The sequence below is a fragment of the Schistocerca gregaria genome, chromosome 1 (assembly GCF_023897955.1).
Source record: "Schistocerca gregaria isolate iqSchGreg1 chromosome 1, iqSchGreg1.2, whole genome shotgun sequence".
In the NCBI taxonomy this organism is placed as follows: domain Eukaryota; kingdom Metazoa; phylum Arthropoda; class Insecta; order Orthoptera; family Acrididae; genus Schistocerca; species Schistocerca gregaria.
In genome coordinates, this window is record NC_064920.1 from 302,483,343 (window position 1) to 302,504,602 (window position 21,260).

At 37.0% G+C, this 21,260-nt stretch overlaps 1 protein-coding gene across 5 annotated transcripts in view; it reads left to right on the top strand.

Moving 5' to 3' along the window:
* The window catches only part of LOC126342225 (involucrin-like), a 257,264-nt gene extending 241,531 nt beyond the window's left edge, over positions 1-15,733 (top strand). For 3 of the 5 annotated variants that reach the window (XM_050001838.1, XM_050001836.1, XM_050001839.1), the window contains 2 exons: positions 8,516-8,624; positions 15,220-15,733. In XM_050001838.1, the coding sequence (XP_049857795.1) occupies positions 8,516-8,611 (96 nt within the window). In that variant the 3' untranslated portion in view covers positions 8,612-8,624; positions 15,220-15,733. The remainder of the gene's footprint in view (positions 1-8,515; positions 8,625-15,219) is intronic. The other 2 variants (XM_050001840.1, XM_050001841.1) reach the window with 2 other exon arrangements.
* The last annotated feature ends 5,527 nt before the right edge of the window (positions 15,734-21,260 follow it).

A 21,260-nucleotide genomic window follows, 5' to 3' on the forward strand; every position in this document is an offset into this window, starting at 1 on the left:
AATGAACAATGCACAATGATCTGAAATACCTAGATCTACATATTTGCTAGTGGGTCCACTATTTCTACACAACATCTCTCACACACTCATTCTTCATTTAAATAATTAAAGCAGTTTCTGGTCTCATAATTTATATCACTTTGTAGAAGTATACATGAGCCTCCACGTGACTTGTTTCTTCTGCAAAAGGTACTTGCTAATCTGAAGTTCCCTATTTTGTTTAGAATTTTAAATGTGTCCTCAGTAAACCAGTGCTCATTTGAACAAACAACTGTAATATTTGTGCATTCTTACAGAATGATTTCCAATTCATCTATTTTGGAGCTTTTATTGTTCGAAACATCAGTGTTTAAACAGTTTATATTCCAGTGGATAACGTGCCTACTTTGGCTATTAGTTATGGGCTTTAGCACATTTCTTGCGAGGTAATAGTTTGGTTTTGTTTTTCTTAATGCTGCGCAAGTTTTTTCACTCCCATCACTACTTATCAGTTTCCCTTATTTTTTATGACCTGGCAAGTACCTATGAACATCTTACTGACTATTTTTAAGCCGAACCTATTCAGATGTAAACCATCCTTGGCAAGACACTTTTCACTTCAAAATTTGTTGGGATATCAGCAGTAGCAGCCAAGTAGCCAGCAGCCAGATGCTAACGAGAAAAACGTTTCTCCCGCGCTCTAGCTGCCAGATTCGCGAATGCGCAGGGTTGTCATAGTTGTAGTGGGGAGGGGGTTAATCTCCATGTGACCGTTGTTTTCGTTAAGTGATTTTGCTCTTTCCTCTTCATTTACAGCTCCCATGTCAAATGAAAACAAAACAGATTTCTGTGGCCAGCAGCTCTCAAGTGAATTAGAGTACAGTCACGTAATTACGGAGGGCAAAAATATATTATTGGTTTCAGTTTTCTGATTTTATTCTATTTCCAAGTTATTAGCAGGCAATCATTAATCGCCTTGCAGAACAGTGAAGTTATTTTTGTCAGTTTGCTAAAGAAATTTGGCTTTATTAATGTTTCGGCTGAGGCAATCAACTTATTTGAAACGAACTGTTTCATTCCACAGTATTGGCTAGCTCCAACTGTGCACTGAATTTCAAGTGCATGTTTTCATCTTCTGCCATGTGTTGCATTATGCCATAATAAAGAACCAAATATGAGATAGTACAGTACTGGTACTCTCAGAAAATTTACATCCCAAAAACCACACTGAAGAGCTTAATATCAAATGGGACCTACTTCATTGTGAATCTGGAAAAAACCAATGTGCACTTCAAGCCGAATTATGCATTTTAGTACAGTTACAAAATTTCAATACTCTTGGAGTATCCTCTGATGTCCTGTTTCTTTTATGGCATAATGTAAGCTTTCTTAGTGCTTTATACATACAAACGTGCAGGCTTCCTACACCACTGCAGCTGCGCAAGCGCAATAACACCTGTTTTCTGGAACTCTTTGTCAACTGCTAAATCGAACCATTTCTAACAGTCTCGGGATAGTATTACGAGCGGTGGTTCGAAAAGCGTTACTTTCAAAGTAAATTTCTTTTTACGCAAGATGAATTGTATTACATGTCAGAAAGTGGGATGAATTTTTTAAATCACAGAGCGTATAAAACTGAACGCTTTGAGGACCAGCCACTTATAAGAATTTTGAGCCTAGAAGATCAGACATTTATGTCATTATTTTATACTTACTGGCACATTTGTGCGATGTATCTTAAAGTATAACACTCGCAAAAAAAGATCAATATTACATGTGAAAGCTTAGCTGTTCTTGTAGCTACACTGTGTATATTAATGTAAACGATTAACTTTTCCTCTTTGAGTGTTCGCGCTATGTAACAGTGATCTTCTTATTGACTGACTGTAATGCATGTCCTATGCTATGAGTATCGGCTGTTGAGATCATGTGGCATTAGATACACCTGGCTTACAAAAGGACATTGCAATCTTTCAACGCTCTGGAAACTAACATCATGTGTTTGGTGCAGTTCGAATTTATACTTCCGTAATACGAAAATATGCAGCGTATATGTTGCTGCACATCAAAGGTCTTTCCAAAACTTCTCTCCCTTTTCTTTATCAAAAGTCTTTCCAGAACTTCTCTCCCCACCCCCCACCCCCCCCCCCCCACCCCTTTTTTTTCCGGGATGTTCTATGCCAGTGTATAAAACGTTAACCATTCAAATGATTTATAAGTTTTACAGTTCCGAGGAACAATATGCGGAGAAACTAATATCACTTAGTGCGGAAAACGTGTATTTTCGCCCGGGAAAAAGTATATTTTTTAAATGGGATTTCTGGGAATTTTTTTTCCTTGTCTGCGTACATACATTAAGACTCACAGGAATTACAGACATTGACTGTGAGCAGGCATTGATCCACATAAATTGGGAAATTTGAAAACTTGTGCTGGATCAGGATTCGAATCTAGGTCTCTTGCTTTCTACGCAGATACACTGACCACTGCACCATCCAGACATAGTGATTATCATATCTGGACGGACTACCCTAGCATGCCTTGCATGAGACCTAAATTTTCAACTTACCCATGCAGTACTAATGTTGTGCTCCCTTGCCCATTATCTTCATTACTCCATGGCATTTTGCTGATCCCTGCAAGAGATTGAGCTAGGTGTGCATCTGAACTGAAGAGATCATTGGCCATCCTTGCCTGAATTACATATATGTAGTGTCTGTCCTTTTGGACATGTCCAAAAGAGCAAAAACGCCATGTTGATCCAGAAGCCACTATGAATTAAAGCATAAAGGAATTGCAGGCACTGGCTGCGAGAGGGCACCGATTCAAATCAGTGGGGAAAGTTGAATCTTTGTGCTGGACCAGGATGAGGATAATGGGCAAAGGGCACTACATTAGTAGTGTGTGGGTAAGTTGAGAATTTGAGTCTGTCAGGAGGCATACTGTGGTAGTGTGTGCAGTTTCGATGACCACTATGGCCAAACGGTGCAATGGTCAGCGTATTTGCGTAGTAAGCAGGGGACCTGGATTTGAATCCCAGTGTGGCACAAATTTTCAACTTGCTCATGGATTTGAATCATTATCTGTTCACAACCACTGTTGTTTCACAGCAACTGTCTGTAATTCCTTTGTGTTTTAATTCTTAGTGGCTGAGGGATCAGAGTGATGTCTGATCTTTCTGACATGCCTGACGGGACAGGCACCACATATATTCTATGTACATGTTATCTTTCAACTTTGTTCATTAAGGCTTGCATCTAATTTCCAGTCCACAAATCATCCAAAACATCTCGTCTCGTTCCCGCTCAGTCACCGAAGCTAAGTGACATTGTACCCACCTAGTACTAGGATGTGTGGCAGCTCAGTGGAAACTGGGTGCCGCTGGTTTTAATTTAAGGACATGCAAGTTGCCAAAGTGGTATCCAATTAAAAGACTTGCACCTACCCTTTGTGCTACATGAGTTCTTTTTGTAAAATCTCCATTTTGATAGCTCCCTCCATCCCCATTGTACAAATATGCACACATGCTTACGTGTACACATACATATGTAAGTACGTATGTACAAGTGCCCCGCTACCCTCCCCCCCCCCCCCCCCCCCCACCCCCGCACACGCACACACCTTATGTAATTCTGTATCGTACAGCTTAAGTATCCCAGGAGAATATATCTGTTCTAACATCAAAACCATCAACTTTTCCGAGGTTTTTCTCATTTGCAACTACTCAAGAAACCATGTCCTCTAGTAAATCTCCAAGGTGGTGTTTCCGTCCATCCTTCCGATTAACCCACTTCCAAGAAATTATGGGGTATCTGCTCATCACTCACTTAAGTCAAGTCAAACTTTGAAATTCATTGACACGTCACCAAGGTTTCAATCAAATGATTGTATATGACACGTCATGCGACAATAAAGATTCTATTTTATTCCATTCTAAGTGAACTCTCTTTGAGGTCCTGTCTACACAACGGAGAGTCAGCTTCCATCACCTTCCTAATCCTCACAACATCACTGTCAAACCCTAAGACATCCCCAGGTTGCTGTTGCTACCAAGTCATTCTCTGTGTAAAACTTGCTCCATCCTCCCATTGACTGCCACATCCTCCAGCTCAACTGCTCACAAATTGTATAATATTAAAGGCATGGACAAATATGTAAGTACTCATATAGTGTACCAACTGAAATTTGTTAACTGCATCTGTGTCCATATAAGGTGATCACCACCACACTGTCAAAATGCATGAATGTTCAGAGAAGGAACTGCCACCTTGGGAATAGCAAGTATCTAGTTACTGAGCAAGTTTTACAAAATGATTCAAGAGACCTGAGTGCCTGCTATACCACACAGAAAATTCTGTCGTCCCACCTAACACTAAACTCCTTGAACTCAAGGACGGGAACTGGCTTTCCAGCATATCATGCCATCACTCTACCTTCCTGGACTTAATCTCTGTAACTGAAAATCCTCCTACCTCCCTTTTTACTACATGTTATTCACCAGAGACTGGCTTTATTTTTTATTTTATTAATTCATTATTTATTCAACCACATCCCAACCCTCAAACAGGTTCCTTTCCCCCAACTCTTTCCTTCTCTTGCTCTCTTTCTTTCCTTATACCCCCTTTTCCCCTCCCACTCTTTTTCCCTTTCCCCTCTACACTATTTTTAATTTCTATTCTTCAGCTGGACTATTCTTTTCACATTTACATTTCCCTTCTTCTTGTGATCCAATTCTACTTCTCACCCCGTTGCCTAAATCATCTTTAAACTGCAAGAAACAGCACTCAAAATTGTTTTCGAGCAACTGCTGTTTTTCCAGCAGTAGTATAACTACATCCATTTACAAACATAAACACCTAAATGCCCACTTCCATGACAAGACTATCTTGGCAACCTTCGCAACATGTGGGCAGATCCACATGTTGCCAAATTTGTTTCAGCTATGCTGCAGAAGTTTCTCCGGGAAGCCCTTACATATCTTCCACACAGTCCCATCTCTCCCTATGCAGTTTCCTTATATTTTGAACCATGAAGAAAGACATTTGGTGGCCATCGATTTGCTTCGGATGAAGAGGTGCACACTTTCATACCACCATGGTTCCTTAAGCAATCACAAACATTTTTTCCGCGAAGACATTGGCTGTCTTGTCTCAGTGGGATAAGTGTGCAAACAGTTATGGTGATTACTTATGAAATAATAAAGAGTTTACTTGCTTTTTTCTATCTGTCTCATTTTAATTGGACTACCCCTTATATGTAAAGTAAGTATTTGGTTTGTGTTATAAATAAATGTGCTACATCCGACCATCTTGTTCTTCTCAGAATACTGTACGTATGGTCTTTCTCATTTCGGTTTTATTACCTAAGAGCTAGAACTGTAGAATCAGTACCAATTCTTGCCTGCTTTTGCATTAATATTTCCCATTACTATCTTGTCATTCATCAATTTTCGCACTTCTTATTAGGGATCTGAGATCTGCTATTTCCTCATCTGATTGTGAGCTAGTTGATTTTTACAGAATATCTTTTTCTTGTTTTTAAAAAAAAGGCTTTCTGGCTTGAGGGTTCTTCAATACTTATTGTTTTTAATTTTCTTACTCACAAGAAACAACCCAGATTTTGCAAATGAAACAACATGCAGCATGTAAGGTCACTATTAATATTGTCTACCAGGTCATTAATGTGGTGCATGAACAGTGAGATTAGCAACATGATTCCCTGGGGGCGCAATTGAAGTTACATCTACATCTGTTGTCTCCCCATTCAAGATAACATGCTGTGCCCTCCTTACCAAGAAATTCTGAAACCAGTCACAAATTTCATTCATTGTTTGGACTTTCATAATTAAGTGTTGGTGTGGTACTGAGTCAAATACCTTCCAGGAATCAGAACATACTGCATCAACCAGACTGCTTTGATCCATGGCTTTCAGAAGGTCATATGAAAGAGACATGGATTGCGTTTCACATAAGCATTGTTTCCGTAATCCATTCTGACTGGCATGGTGGAGGTATTTATGTTCAACGTCCGTTTCAGCTCAGACTATGTTCTATGATTCTGCAGCAGATGAGTGTCAATGATATTTGATGGTAGTTTTGTGGGCTATTAGATAAGATATTTTGTTCAAGTGAACAATGGTATATTATGGTTACAAGACCGACTAAATCAGAAAAAAAAAAAAAAAAAAAAAAAAATTGTACAATTTATTAAAATTTAGTAATTGTAGCTGTTCCTCAATGCTGCCAACACTAATATGTATATATCAAATGTCTTTGTCGTGGTGCAAAGATTAAAGTGGACAGTACCCTTGGATTTTCCTTCATAAACAAAAATTTGAAAGCGGAATTCAGCATTACTGCTTTTACTTAACGGCCGTCAGCGGCATACATGTTAACAGGTTCAGAATGTATTTGAGTCTTGTGAGAGGTCTTTTGATAATATTCTATGTATTCATTGAATGCTTCATACATTGCCCTGTTGACAGCCAGAACATTTTTTTCATTAGAATCTCTCTATCCATAACTGTATGCTTTGTTTTGTACCTATAATGTGTTAATCATTGTTCTTTAGAAGTCTCTTTACAGAGACTGCATACTACAGACATCCCTTGCATTACAAAATGTTTAGATGCATGTGTATCCAGCACTACTCAGTTATTATTCTAAACTTGAGCCACATTTCTCCTGCCCAAAGTTGGTTGTTTCAACTTTGTCCATGGGTATGACACTACAGAATCTTTATATAGTTTACTGAATATGTAAATCATTCTCAATGTTGAACAATCTTCACATTATGTGAAGATCTACAGTTGGTTGATAATTTATAGACCAATTCCATTTTGACCAGCCAGTATTAGTGTATTGCTTCATTCTGCGATTAGGAAATGAGGGTACGCTAGGCATTATCCGCAACAAAATAGGAAACAATCTCTACTTATAAAATTTTCCCATCTATATTTGAAATTACTTTTATTTTGGAGATAATTTTTGTTGTGGAAATTGCTATTCTGCTTTTTTCTTCTTTATAATACACCAGTCGTGTGGAAATTAAAACACATGTATATCTAATATGAAGCATGACTAAGTGAAATTGCAAGTGTGAAGCAAGTGATTGTACGAATGTATATAGTGTATACAAATGCTGGAAAAAGAGCTAATGCTTGAAAGCAAGTGTGAATGCTGCTTCTTGTTATGACTAACCGTGCTCCACACATTGATCCACTTCAGGTGAGAGATTGCCTTTCCTGTATTAAAGTCCGGGAACACTTTCAATTATTTATTGCACGAGAACGAAATATTGTACAGGTGTCATACATATTGCATTTTGAAGAGAAACTCTGAAAGTTTTTTTTTACAAACATTCGATATGCAAACCTTGAGTGACCCGGCAGACGTCAATGCGGTAATTGAATTCTTACCATACCCATCCCAGCGTGGCATCGTCAACTGTGGCATTCGCTTCCCGTATTCTCTCCCGGAGCTCTGCTACATCACGTGGTAGAGGCGGTACATACACCAGATCTTTAATGTGTCCCCACAGAATAAAGTCACTTGGAGTGAGATCTGGTGATCGGGGAACTCCAACACTCAAAAAGCCCACTTTGCACCTGAACTCGACATTTTTGCAACTAGCGCTGACTATTGGCAAATTACCAAACTACGCTGTGGTGGGTGGGGGAAACTTTCAGGGTTTCTCTTCAGAATGACTTATGTATGATATCTGTACATTGTTTGGTTCTTGTGCAGTAAATAATTAAAAGTGTTCCCAGACTTTATGTACACCCTGCATTACTATAGTCAGTCATTTCCATTATTATTATATATTATGATGAGAACGTGGGCAAGTTCACTTAGGACTCGTCCATTGAGGGTTACATGCAAACTTAATTATCTATATAGGTAATTCATTTACAGGTTTTGGTGAGTAATTTTGCATGTAGCAAAATGTGTAGCATAAATGGCTATGTCATTTGATTTGATTGACTACAAAATTCAAATTTTTTTCACCATCAGAGTACCATAGGACATAGTATTTGACACAAATTTCAACTTGATACCTGTACCCATTCCTGAGAAAAAAAAGAGGTCTTAACACATGGACAGACAGACAAACAATGAGCAGCAAAAAAGTATTTTTTTGTGATATAATTACAAATTAAAATTTTTTGGATTTTTTCCTTTATTTGTACTGTGAATTTTTGCTTCTTGTCAAATTTCATGATTCTTGACCAACAGAAAATACACTATAGATCTTGATGAGTGAGTTTGTGACTCTCAAAATATGAGACATAAATTACTAAGCTTTGATTACATTGATTTAGAAGGTTAAATTTTTTGACACTGCCAAGGAACCATTGGTCTTAGTATTTCATATAAAATTCGGCCTGATATCATGCATGCTTGCATCCGTTCATTGGTGTGGTAGTAATGAGTATTTTTGATAAAAATACCATTTTTAAAATCTCTACCTACAAATTTTGTCAACCTCACTGTTTTACAACATATTGTGTGCTTTTCAGCTACTTACTTTCTTACAGGTGTCACATCCAGAAAGTCTTGATACACTGTATAACAGGATTGGACGCCCAAGGAGAAAGTGTACTGTTGGTGTAAATTATTTCATATCACCATAAAATAACTATTCAGGTACAGAATGTCATTACATGCGTTATTATTTTATGTTATAGTATACTACATTATTATGTACATTTAAAGATATAGTTAAGTCATTCTGTGCAAGTTGCCATGAGATGTATGTTAGGGAATACTATTTTGTTTTAAAATATGTTAAAGTTTTTTCATTCATAGATAGAGCAGGGAAACAATGATTGCTTAGGTACCTACTGCTACTAGCCAAATTTCATCTTTTCATTGTTTATGAGAGCCGATGTTTGGGGAGGGAGGTGTATAACTATTTTTGTATATTGCATTCTGAAAACAGATTTTATGTTTTTTGGTGTAGGTTTTAATGAGACACAAGGTTTTCTATTATATGTCAGTTGAGGTTTACCAGTGCTTATGTTATAGTCTCTCACAAAAAAAGTGTTGTGTGGCTCTACTGGCTTGTGTATCCCCTAGGTTTTCAACTGGCTAAAGTGGAAAGGCGTTCTCTATTTACACCCCATAGTTGCTTTTCCTTTTTAAAGTGTGGCTGTTGTTTCTTTGATTCCATTGTTTAGAGTAGATGACTGAAAGGAGTGCATGTTTAATGTAGTCGTGCATTTGCAGCTTTGATGATTATAGTAAAGTAAGAGAGTGAAACTGGGCTTGATATGCCAACCTGATGTACAAATCACCATCAACAGTGTCTCGTGCCCTCACTCCAGTATACACTATTGAGAGGTTTGGAGTTCTTTATTTTCAGACATTGGCACAAATTCTGGTGATCAAGAACTTGATGCTAGCAGGCATCATTCCCTTGCTGGCCAAATACTCATGTTTTGAGCTAGCTATATTGAGTCAAGATTCACTGCACAAGCCAGCCTTGGCAACTTCGGCTGTAGAGGAGGCTGAACTCAACTGTGCGACAGAAGCACTGGCCCTTGTATACTCTTGTAATGTTCTCTGTTAGTCGTACCTGATACATATCTCCCACACTGTAGTGCTGTTGGTTGATACTACAGTTGGCCATACTAATGTTTTGTCAGCAGTCTCTTTTAGTAGACAAATGCACAGTTTGATAATGGGCAACATGATCACTTTGAAGAATGCAGTGATCCGATGTTTAAGAATTTGTAGATATTAAAAAGTATTTTAATTGCAACTTTCTTGATTTAATTCAGGTACCAGTTTGGATTATTATGGTTATCATTAGACTGATCTAAAAAAAAGAAGGGGTTTGCATATTTATGATTAATAGTGATCTAAAAAAAGAAAGGCTTTGTGATAATTTACAGCAATATAAGCAGTAGCGTTGATTCACATTACCTGATAATCATCTGAGTAGTAAAATATGTGTCTTCTTAAAGTTAGTAAAATAAGCAAATAAATTTTAGCCATAATTGGTACCGACACAAGAGATAAAAAACACAATAATACAATGATGAACGCTCAGGGTTGCTGTTCGCACACTACCAATCACCTGCAATACAAACAGCTGAAGGGTCTTTGGTACTAGGTGCCATTGACAGTAAGTGCAGTTTACAATGGCATGTTATGAAGCTAGAGATAGGAAGTGTAAGACTCTACGTAAGCCAAAATAGGATGACTTAAAAATGTAATTAAAATACAGCTGGAGCGGAAGTTGTATCCACAGTAAGGTATTAGTTAACATTACAAATTCCAGCTCTCAAGTAGGTACCTACAACATACATAGTACATTATGAAATTAGTTGATAGGATTAGAAAATCTTTATGTACAAGAACAACAACAGCCCACCACAATGGAAAGTAGGCGTTTGGTATGAATTCATTCTGTTCATTCAGAATTTTTGCAGTGTCCCAGCACCCTACCAATAAATCCTCTGATTTGCTTGCATTTGAACCTATGTGATGAATCACCTCATATCCCCACAAATTGTTACCTCCTGGTATTTGTGTGACATGGTTGATTCCAGCTGTGACTCATTAATCCTGTAGTTCAAGACCACCACATTCTTATGGCCCACAACTTTACATTTCTCTACATTAACTGCTAAGCATATCTGACAAAAAAATTAATCATTGTCCAGGAGATGACATACTGATACCACATAGCATTGCTCGTAGCCTTGATAATTACCTGAAAACAGTCCACAAGTTTCTTCCAGTATGTCACTGCCAGCTGAAGCCACTCATTGACGATGAGATTCCATAGATCTCCTCATGGCTACACTCTTCTAAAGTGTACAATTTCCCTTTCACTAATATTAATAAAAGAGATTCTATTGCAACAAATTATATTTTAAAGAAATATTAATTCCTATATTTCATTCCTAAGAACACTTTTATGAATTCAGTGACTTTGGTGGGCTTGACAAGAATTACAAATCTATCTTATATTAGCTTGGATGTAGGAAAAATTCATATGCATTTCCTCATCTGACACCCTCATACTTCCATGTTTAACTTTTTTATATTAGTCATAATAGAATATGGACTTTCACACAGATGCATAGTAGAAAATTGCAGCAGAACAATGTGTGCTTAGGTGGTGTAACTTGCCAAATAGAAATCCTAATGTTGCATAAATCTGATTATTGTTACTTAAACTTTTTAGTGTGCTTGTTCTTCAGGTCTGCCAGTTCCTTGTCTTCCACAAGTTGAAGTTCACAAGTACTGGGATTGATTGATTGATTGGTTTCTTTATTAATTCATGTAACAATTTACATTGCTTGGATTTCGTCAGCAAAATCATATACAATACAATATGCCTACAATTTATACACATAAAATTAATATTTACACACTTTTTTAAGGTATCTTACATTAGTTTTATATCCTCATGTAATTTTAACATAGTACTGAACAAGTCTGGATTTCATATTATAATTTTTTCCTTGTTTATTACAATGCAGGCTACTTTAATTACACTACGTGTTTTAATTCAGATAGTCCATTACTGTGTAATAACTTTTATTTAATAAAATTTTTTTAGTTTTGTTTTGGACTTTCCAATTGTGTCAATATCTCTTATATTCTGGGGTAATTTATTATATAATTTAACAGCATCGTACAACAAGCTCTGCTGAGTTTTAACTTTATTTTTCCTGTCTAGGTGCAGATTGTATTGGTTTCTAGTTTCAAAGCTGTGTACTAAAGAATTTTTAATATAGCAATGAATATTTTTTTACATACATAATACTTCAAAAAATGTATTCACAGAGGACAGTTAGGATTTCCAGCTTTTGGAAATGTTCAAGGCAGTGAGCCCTACTGCCACTCTTGGTTATTATACGAATTGCCCTTTTTGTAATTTGAAAACTATTAGAATATTTTTACAGTTGACTCCCCAAAATATTATTCCATAGGTAATAACAGAGTGAATATAAGAAAAATATACAGATATGGCACATGTAGTATCACACACTGCAGTCAGACTAAGAGCATAGCATGCAGTAGCGATTCCATTACTAAGTATTTTAATATGTTCTTCCCACTTTAACTGACTGTCAACATGCATACCAAGAAATTTTGTGTAGTCTACACATTCTATAGTTTCATCGTTCAACTTAAAGTTGTTATAGTGTGGTTTTTTGCAGACATAGAAGTTAACAGCATTTGTTTGTTTTAAATTTAGCGTTAGTTTATTATTGGATGCCCACTCACGTACACCATTTAGTGTTTGTTCAGCTTTTTCTTTCAGTGCATCTGGTGATTTGCCACTGTTTAGAACATTTGAGTAATCTGCAAACAATATTGTTTGTCCATGCTTGATGCTCTGTGGGAAGTCATTTATGTATATAAATAATAGTATTGGGCCAAGGACACTACCCTGTGGGACACCTATATTTTCATAATTTGGGTCTGAAGTATACTTTACAATGTATTATATATATTTCCCATGTGGAAGTTTCTTTCTATTTTATTTACAATGTATTTTGAGTGACTTGAAATATGTGAGATTTCAGGTGTCTGTCTTCCTATTTTTTAGATATGACTGGAACCACTTTTTCACAAGTCCCCTTATTCCCAGTTCATCTAACTTATTTAACAATATGTTGTGGTCTACTGTATCAAATATACCTGTTGTGTAGTTCCCTTTATCTAATGCTTCTAGAATGTGTTTTGTGAGGTGTGCTGTTGCTGATTCTGTGCTTTTCCCGGATCTAAATCCAAACTGGTCAATAGACAGTAAGTTGTATGTATTTAAATAATTCAAAAGCCTATCTTTCATAATAGTTTCTAATATGTTTGCAAAGCATGAGAGTAGAGAAATTGGCCTATAATATTCCATTTTTCCTGCATCACCTTTTTTTGAAGAGAGGTAGTAATTTAGCATATTTTAAATAGCCTGGAAAGGAGCCCTGCTTGAAAAGGATTTGTTATCCAGTCATACTGGTTTATATGTAGTGTTGTGAATTACGCATCCAACCCCCCTTCAATTGCACTAAGTGGTTATGAATCAACAGCTGTATTTTGCTACTAACTGCACTTTCTGATATCAATGGAAACATTTCAGATTTGCTTCTTTTTTTCTTTTCCCGGTGCTGTACCTTGATTTTATCCATTAAGGTCTTAAGGTTGCAATTTTTTCAGTGGCAATCAGGAAATTTGTACCCTTATCTTATAGACAAACATTTCTCTTGTTCAGTATTTCAAATAAATTATAAAACAGATCTAGTGTCGTACTCCAGAGATCATCTTGTAATTCATCCACAAACTGTGTTTTGTTTTCTTGTTCAAATAACTGTAGCATTGCATCCTTACGTTCATACACACTACTGAGTAGTCTCCCTGTGTATAGCCACCGGACTTCTGTATGGATGAGAAGATCACAATGCTATGTTCCTAGCCGATCATATATTTGATCAAAGTGTCTTAACTTGAGAGGAACCATACTGCACAAATGCTGAATAGATCATTCAGAGAAAAGTCATCACTCAAAGAATTTATCACATCTCCATTTCACTGAAGAGGCCTGCTGTTAATGTAATTATTCATTTCAGTAGTTTTGCCCAAAACTGATTTCAAATCCTTTCTGATGTTGTTGTTATTGTTTTGCTATAAGAGCTTCTCTCTGTAGGTAGGAGCATAATAATAAATTTTTAATTTCATTGGTTTGCCAATCTGATTAATTCTTTCATGGAACCTGCCATTGAAGGAACTGTGCATAGGCTGACACAATTCTTCCATGAGGAATTCGTTGTTGCACTGTTTCCATTTATTACTTCAAAAATGTCTTTACTTTTGATAGTTAAGGAAATTCTTTGTGTTGCAAATCTCAGTCCTGCCAGACATATACATTAGAAAATTTGAGAATTGTTCCACTGAGGCACCATAGCACCATAAGCTGGTGTGATGTCCTTGTCTGCAGCTACAAGAGGTAACATATCTTTTGCAACAATCTCAGCTACAAAATAACTAGTCTTGGGCTTTATCATAGATCTTAAATTTCTGAGGTTCTGAAGTTCAGTCACAGAGCTGTGTTAGAGGGCTAAAAAGAGCACATTTTGGGTATGTCACTAAAACAGTAGGACACTCTGTATCAGGATGCTTTTTTGACAAGAATTTTGAAAGACATAAGAATGTGTTCAGTTCTAGGCAATGTGCTGATAGCCAGAGTGTTGTTCACTTACTTTTGATTTATATGTTTCACTTGGAGCTGCAAGTCAGGAGTTCACAGAAAACAGGCAGCTTCTGTGGTATGGGGCTCAGAGTGATGAGTCAGGGCACCTAACAGACTAGCCTCACTTTCATGGAGATAGCAGTTTTGGAGGGCTTTGGGATAATAGAAAAAGTTTCCAGTTCTGTGAGTGAATATCTGTAATACAATGGCAGGTCACATGAGTACACCACCACCAAAATGTGCCTCATCGCTCATTATGAAAATTTTTTCGTGTCTCACCAAATCAGCCATTTGCTCTGAAAATGCTTTCTGCTTTACACAGTCATTCGGCATTAACTGATGAATAATAGCAATTTTGTATGGGCGGAAATGCTGGCCAAACTACAAAATTTGTCTTACCGAACAATCAGGCATATATATGCAAAGCAGCAGTTTGTTTACGGGTTGGCCTCCGAGGACTGGCTTCCACAGCTTCTCTTACTCTATCAATATTCTCTGGTTCTGGGATGGCCTGTCAACTTGCGTTTCAATGCTGAATTGGTAGCTCTGAAGTTACTCACCCACAGAATAATTGTGTTGCGTTTCGGAACTTTTCCACGTGCATCTAAATTAAAATGCCTACGGAATTGCCACTACAGAGCAGCATCGGAATAGCCACTTTAAAAAAATGCTTCGACAACAAACACACAATGCTCAACCAACCACTGCTACATGGCTACTAAAAATGTCCACGTGTAGGCTCTGAAATGCGCCTATGCCCCCACCCACCCACCACCACCACCTCCTACTCACTCAGCCACATGACAGCAAAAACCATCAGATCATTTTGCCACTCCATGTATTACTGCTTGCAAAATTGTGATACTTGGTATTCAACAAACATCGAATTGTGATTTACTTTTTGTCTGATATCTTACATTTCATTATGACAGTAATAAGATATTGGATGCTGTCTTTCAATATCGAGAACGATATGAGCACCACATGTGAACAAGCAAGTTTAAATGCTGAATTTATATTTCTCCCCTATTGCAGGTACATTCTCTTTCACCATGCGAGCCTCTTCATTGATAAATATAACAACAGTGTAATAGTATGTAAAAATTATTTTTACCAACTTCGAGCATCAGAAATTTACGTGGTTTTTTTTATGTAAGTTCAAACTTTTATATAGTTTAGTTGTATGTAAAATGTTATACATTATCCATGTCCTGATATAATCAACCACTATGCTAAGTAAGTGAATAGTGGACTGTACTAGATGTTTTTGTTACATGATATTTATTTATGTGCTTCTTTAAATGCTTTGAAGATTTATTTGTACCTTAAAAAGGGATATTGTAAAAATTATAAAATTTCATATATGTGGAATTTGTATTTATCATTATAAACACACATTTCAATGAATGATCAAAAGCGATGTATGTGCACAAGCTGAAGAAGTATAAATTAAATTTTATTCATTGAAACAGTATTTGTACTTTTTATGAATGCACCAAGTGCATATATGCTCAAGTGGTATAAAATAAATTTTATTCCTTGAAACAATCTTAAGTCAACAGCAGTGTACAGTTGTGATCATACATACATTTGAGATGTTGGCTGGAATACACTGCGTATAACTAATTCCTGGTAACAAAAGTTATCTGCAGTTATATGAGTCAAAGAGCACATAATTGAAAAGGGAGTGTGACAGTGTTGTAGCTTATTCCCAATGCTATTTAATCTTTATACGGAACAAGCAATACAAGAAGCAAAGGAGAAATTTGGAGAAAGAATTAAAGTTCTGGGCGAAGAATAGGAACTGTAACATGTACCAACACCATTGTAACTTCTCTAGTTGCATTTTTTGCATGGAATCATTGTTAGAGATAACAAAGTCCTTGAGAGATCAGTCATAATGTGACATGGTGCCATGTCACATTTATTGAACACAGGTGCAGGTTACACAAGTACAACTCCAATACACAGAACCAAATCCAGGCTTAGTCATTGGTAAACAGCAACCAAGAACCTGGCCTACACAGATAATCTATAGAGAGTCTGTGCAATATGCAAAAGTTATCTTGGGAGATGCACCCTGAGTGTAGTGAAGTAATGTTGAACAATCTTACTAACCTTGTAATCTACATCTCTATCACTATCATTGGCATACGCAACAGTCCTCCCTGCCAGAAGATATCACATATGGATGGAAGCAACACAAATTTTGCTGTCTCTGATATGAAGAACGAAATACTACACCAGATGCCATGGTTTAGTATTCCCCCAGCTCAATGTGTGTGTGTGTGTGTGTGTGTGTGTGTGTGTGTGTGTGTGTGTGTGTGTGTGTGTGTAATTCATAAGAAGGCATTTTGGCAAAAAAACTTGCTTGTTTAGCAGTCTTACACTCTGTTTCAACATTGTTCAGATCATAAGTATTTACTTCAAGAAGGTTATTCTTGTAGTCTCATTTTCTCCTCATTTTCAACATTTTTTCCGGCAAACAAAATTATTTTTCATACAATTCTTTATTAACAAATAAAAGTTCATCTCTTAAATGCAGTGTAAATAATATTTTCCGGTAAGTTGATGAGCCTGTGCAGCACAAAATGGCAGCCAAAATACCTCTGCACAGATTGTGCAACTAAATGGTTCACATGGTTTAGGATAAAGTAAAGATCTGCAATCAAAATTAAATGTACATATGAGGGCCATTTAATAAGTGATGCAACACTTGTTCCTCAGTCAATTTCAGTTGGAAAAACGCGGGATTTGTTGTTGAACATTGTGGAGTGTTTCTGCTTCAGCAGCTACAGTTTCACAAAGTCCTGGTGGTGTTACACATTGCCTTCAAAATGGCATCCTTAATAAATGTGCATTCCAGGCAGAGAGCTTTTATTGAGTTCAGTTTGGTGGAAAACAAGAGAATTGCAAATATTCTTAGGCACTTGAAGAATATCTATGGATACCTGACATTGAACAAAAGCACAGTGAGTCATCAGCATAACAAGGTCGCACACACGTGTCCAATTTCCTACATGCCAGCCGGCCACAACAGCTGTCACTCCTGCATTGTTGGGATGTGCAACAGCTGTCTCTCTTGGTAGTGCAGACACACTTTTTGACCGGTTGGGGTATGCAAAGCTGTGTGCCCACTTAATTCTTCACCATCTAACAGAAGACCACAAAGAGCAAACAATTGCTTTCACTTTATGAGGCTGTTCATGATGGTTTTTGGCGAAAATTATCACAGCCAATGAAACATATATTCATCACTTCGAATCAGAAACAAAACTGCAATCCATGGTGCCACACCAGCTCTTTTCCAAAGAAAAGTTCAAAGCCGCACCTCAACTGGTAAAGTCATAGCGAAGATCTTCTGGGTCCCTGAAAGGGTTATTCTGTTTGGCGTCCTCCCTCATGGTGCAATGATCAGCTCTGAAGTGTGTTATGCTGCCCTCAGGACATTGAAGAAACAACTTTAGCTCGTTCATCGACACAAAAATGCAAATGAACATCACCTTCTCCATGACAGTGCAAAGACTCCCACAAGTTTGGTCGCCAGATAGGAGCTCACAAAACTTAATTGGACTGTTCTTCTTCATCCACCCTACAGCTAGATATTGCACCTTTTGATTTCCATCTTTTTGGCCCAATGAAGGATGCACTCCACGGGAAGTGGTATGTGGATGATGGGAAGGTTATTGATGCAACAAGATGTTGGTTCCCACATTGACAGGTACAGTGGTACCATGCGGGCATATGTAGTAATATTTCATAAGACCATCCTATTGAACTGAGACTATACTGAAAAATAGTGTTTTATAGCCATAAGAGTGGGGAATAATACGGTGTATTGTAACACTGAATAAAACTGACCTGCTTTCAGAAAAAAAATTGTGTTGCATTACTTATTGAATGCCTATCATACATTATCAGAATTAAATTCTCTATAGTGTTAACTTGTAAAATAAATCTCCTAAAGAGCATTTCAAAACAGTGGCCATTTGAAAATGTAGATACTGAAAAATCAACTAATTTTTTTTACCTTTAAATGTAAATGAAAAACAGCATCCATTTGTACCAAGTAATTTTTTTTTAAATCGTGTAAAGCAGTTTACAAAACATTGCCTCGGGAAATATGCATTTAAAGTTTTGAGTTCGAATTTTCTGCATAAACCTTCAGAACTTTCATTTTACCATTGATGTCCTATTCCTGGACTATGCAGTAAACCTCTTCTTTGAAGATCCTATTTTTTAAAGCACGAGTCCCTCTAGCTACAGTTCTAGTGTTGACATTGCACCGGAACAAGTGCTGGTCTTAACACTTGCATTTCTCATGCCTTTTCATGGCAAAGGAGAAAGCCATGGTGCCACTAATGTCTCCCATAACTTTTACATTATGCAAGACACTCTTAAATCCATCATTAATGTCTCATGGCAATGGTGCATATGACTCTACTAAATATTTTCATATGTATTCAAATTTCAAGGTAAGGTGGTGGGGAACATTCCCATCAATGCAGAGAGAAATGTGGAACTCAGCAGTATGGTCATTGTGGTTTTCTGTCTATCTGTTGTGCCGTTATCGATCTAACAAGACTGTTGACATATGCTGCAAAAAACATGAAATTGGGCTTCTATTAAGTTTATTATTGAACAAGTATAATTGTTTTATTGAATATATAGGTGTTACAGATACAGTGCTAAATGTGATATTACAATATTTAGTAATTTGAGTAAATAATAATCAGCAAATTTAACGTGAACATTGCTCTTGCCGTATGGCAAAACTAGGCATCTGCAGTATCTATATTATTTTTCGTGTTCTTTTTATATTTTAGGCCATGATTTTCACTTACTGAAGCCTTACACATATTACTAGATGAAGATATGACTGGAGATATTTTCATGGAGTCTCCAGATGTCATTGTAGAAACAGATGAGGATTCAGGAGAGGAAAACGAGGGTGGGTAAATATCTTATTTCACGTATAATTCACAATTTTGAGATTAATGTGTTAAATATCACTTACCAGTGTTGAATATATCATTACAGGTTGCTTGATAATTTTATCATCTCAGCAACTAAGGGCTAATGCAGAAGTCAGACCTCCCAATAATGAAAGAATGGGCATTGATTATGATAGAGCCACTTCTTTGGCAGCTCATCTTTGCCTGATCCAGCATCACATTCTGTTCTACTTTCAACCAGACCCTTCACTGTGAAAGATACTGAAATGGAGCAGTGAAAGAGCAGCAGGTCTGCTACAGTGAATAAACAATTGGAGGTTTTTGAAAGGTTTATAGACAATGAGATATTTCAGGATTTAATTGATCAAACAAGACATTATGCATTATTTGTCAACTGTCCAGATTCAAATATAACAGCTGACAGAGATTAAATGCTTCATTGGGATTTGCTTTGTTACTGGGTACAATATTCTGCCATCTAAAAGAGATTACTAGGATAGTAAGGATGACATGATGAACCAAGCTGTGTGTAAATTGCTGAGAAGCTATAGATTTGTACAAATCTGTCTAACTTTGCACTGTCCTGTTAACACCAATATTTACCCTAACAATAAGGCTTGGAAAATTTGCTCAGTTAAGGAAACACTAAAGAAGTGGTGTAGAGATAATTTTGCATGTGAAGAGCATATGGTGTATGACAAATGGATGGTTAAATATTTTGGATGTCACAGTTGCAAGCAATTTATTAGGTGTAAATCAGTATGATTTGGGTACAAAATATGGAGCCCCCACCATTACGAATGGCTATTTAGTCAATTTTGAACTTTACAGGGGAGAAAATCCAAAAGCAAACACAGAGTATGTGAAAATTTTTGGCAAAGCAGTGAGCCTTGTATGATGTTACTTGATGAAATTCCAGCAGAGAAGTTATCTTATACATTTTTCATGGATAATCTGTTTTTTGGTTCTGCACTTTTCTCATTTTTAAAATTCTCTAAGTATTCAGCCATTGGAAGTATAAGAGAAAATTGAAATTCCAAAAAACTTCCCACTTTGGCTATTTTTCCCAGAAAGATTGTGGGTACTATGGAACAGTAATTGAGAGAAATAATGTGTGTTGGATGGACAATGCAATAGTGACAACGATCTCCTGTTGGTACGTTTAAGAGTTTATCTCAGAAAACAAAGAGAAATGTGGCAATGCTGAGGCCGGGAGTAATTGAAAATTATAACACGTACATGGGAGGACTAGATCAATTGAACCAAAATCTGGGATGCTACTGAATTGGAATTCATAGCAAGAAATGAGATTGGCCCCTGTTGATATGGATCTTGATGTAGTCATGCAGAACAGGTGGATTCTGTATAATAAAGCAGGTACATCAAAAATTTCTCAACTATAGTTCAAGTGGGAAATAGCAAACATGCTGTTATATAAGTCCTGGATCCCTCCCAAAGCAGCTGGATGACCATCTGCATCAAAGGCCTCAACAAATAACGAAAATGGGTACTGGATAGGGATTTGAACTCAGGATCTCCTGCTTACTAGGCAGGTGCAGTAACCACTGCACAACCCAGGATGCAGTGTTATCGCAGTTGATAACTGTGATCCCCCTTCAGTTTGTGTATACTGTTTCACAGCTGCTGAATGTGCATGGTGACTGTTCTTTCGAAGGAACAGACACCCTGCATTAAAAATAAATAAATAAATAAATAAATAATTATAAGGGACATTCAAATGAAACCTGGCCACTAGTGTAAAGTAACGGTAACAATTTTATTAATTCAAAAATGTAGTTATACACAGTACACATACTGAAAAATAGTCATCAAAACTGTTGACACATTTATTCCATTGCGACACTAGCCTGTTGATTCCATCCTTGAAGAAGCTAGTTGGCTGCTGTCGGATCCAGGCTAGACCCATTATGGTGTAGACGGTGCCCATGCTAATACCCAGTAACTGATGGATCTCGTCCACAGTGATTCTGCAGTTGTCGACGAGTAAAGCCTTCACTTCCACAACCATTTCCGGTGTGATGATGTGATGAGCCTGTCCAGCATGAATAACGTCTTCCAGTGACTCGCGTCCCTCAAGGAATCATTTGCGCCAATCCACAA